The sequence below is a fragment of the Engraulis encrasicolus genome, chromosome 3, assembly GCF_034702125.1.
Source record: "Engraulis encrasicolus isolate BLACKSEA-1 chromosome 3, IST_EnEncr_1.0, whole genome shotgun sequence".
Taxonomy (NCBI): domain Eukaryota; kingdom Metazoa; phylum Chordata; class Actinopteri; order Clupeiformes; family Engraulidae; genus Engraulis; species Engraulis encrasicolus.
In genome coordinates, this window is record NC_085859.1 from 24,100,375 (window position 1) to 24,102,192 (window position 1,818).

The window sequence follows — 1,818 nt, forward strand, 5'->3', positions numbered from 1 at the left end:
CACACACACGCACGCAACATTTCAGTCAAGTCCATCATCGGAAAGTACCAGCGTCTTTGCTCGAGCATTTGATTGAGATTTCACATTGGCCCTTTGTTTTCTTGCGGGGAGGAACGAGACAAGAAACTGAAGCACTGCACTGACTCGATTCACAGTTCACATGTTCCTTTTTGTTGTGCACCTCTCCCCATTTTGCTCCTCTTCGTTTCCTCTCTTCCTGTACCCCCCCCCCTCCCCCCCATGGTTCCTCCTCAGTGTGGTCCACCTGTTGCTGCAGCTACTAGAGCTTCATTCTACTGAAGGTTCCAGTCTTCAGTTTAATGGATTTGAAGCATTTTCCAACCGTCAATTTGCAACCAAAACAAACAACAACCCTTTTCTGTTTGGAATTGCCCAAATGCAGAAAAGTCCCACTCTGATAGCGAGTCGGGGTTTCAGACTGACAATTCCAACCAGGAAATATGGTTGGTAGGTCTTCTGGTCACAAAAAAACAACAGTTGAAAATGGCTTCCAACATTTGTCAAAAACAGTCGTACTCTTGTCCACACAATGTACAGTCCGTTGTCCGTTGGCAGCTCTCTCTTATCTGTAAACGGGGAGGCGTATGTGCGCGTGCTGGTGGTCCAGCAGCCGGGGCACGGCCACGGTCTCATAGCCTTTGCCCAGCATCTGCTCCTTGATGCAGGGCGGGTGGATGTCGTTGATCAGGTACTCCAGTGACTGCAGGCTGCTGCTCAGCACCGAGGTGTTGGCCAGGCCCAGGCCCAGGCTCGCCTTGCTGGCCAGAGACCCAGCGCCGCAGCACAGGGCCCCGGCACTGCCGCAGGCACCGGCAAGGGTACCGGCACTGTCCAGTCCCAGGTGGTGATGGTGATGGGGGTGGAGGTGGTGGTGATGGTGGTGGTGATGCGGGTGATGATGGTTGTGGTGGGGGTGGAGATGATGGTGGTGGTTGTTGTTGGGGTGGTGTGGGTGCAGGTGGGATGTCGGATGGTGGTGGTGGTGGTGGGAGGTGGAGAATCCTGTGAGGGGCCCGGCGGAAGACGAGGCCAGGCCGCTTGCGGAGATGTTGGTGGCGGTGGTGGTGGCGGCGCCGGGTGGCAGCTCCTGGGGGTTGTAGCAGCAGTCGCTGTCGGGCGTGACCAGGACACTGTTCCAGGGCGGCGCGAAGTACTGGCCCACCGAGAAGTTGCCGTGCATGCCCACGCAGTTGAGCGGTGAGGAGCTGACCTTGTCCAGGCCACTGCTGCTGCTGTTGCCACCACCTCCTCCTCCTCCGGTCACCACCGCGCCTCCTCCGCTCGCTGTGAGCGGGTACGGCCTGGAGGAGCACGAGGAGGACGAGGAACCACCGCCTCCTCCACCACCTCCTCCTACTAGCATGACTCCTCCACCCCCACCAGGCAGACAGGTCTCAGGCGACTTGCTCACAGCGCCACCTCCTCCACTGCCGGCGCTATACATCCGTAATACTGCCTGATGATGCTGCTGCTGCTGCTGCTGCTGCTGCTGTTGATGGTGCTGATGCTGCTGTTGTTGGTGCTGTTGGTGCTTCTGTTGCCAGAGCAGGTAATCCATACTGTCCGCGTACACCACTGTCTTTAACCCCTCGCTGCCCAGGCCTCCTCCTGCAGACCCAACCCCACCACCACCACCGGCAGGGCCGTACAGCAGGCCACCACCCTGACCCAGAACCCCTGCTGGGTAGACAGCCCCCGAAGAGCCCGAGGAGGATGAAGGCAGCCCTCCGACCACCACAGCCTTGGATGGGCTGCCGCTGTTGCTGCTGGAGGCACCGGTACCAGAGCCGTTAGTGG

General features: G+C 58.8%; 1 protein-coding gene across 1 annotated transcript in view; it reads right to left on the reverse strand.

The window, feature by feature from the left end:
• Window positions 1-256: 256 nt before the first annotated feature.
• fam222aa (family with sequence similarity 222 member Aa) overlaps window positions 257-1,818 on the reverse strand; it is a 2,393-nt gene continuing 831 nt past the window's right edge. The window contains exon 1 of the mRNA XM_063194376.1: window positions 257-1,818. This exon is cut by the window's right edge and continues 831 nt beyond it. Coding sequence (XP_063050446.1) covers window positions 584-1,818 — 1,235 coding nt within the window. The 3' untranslated portion in view covers window positions 257-583.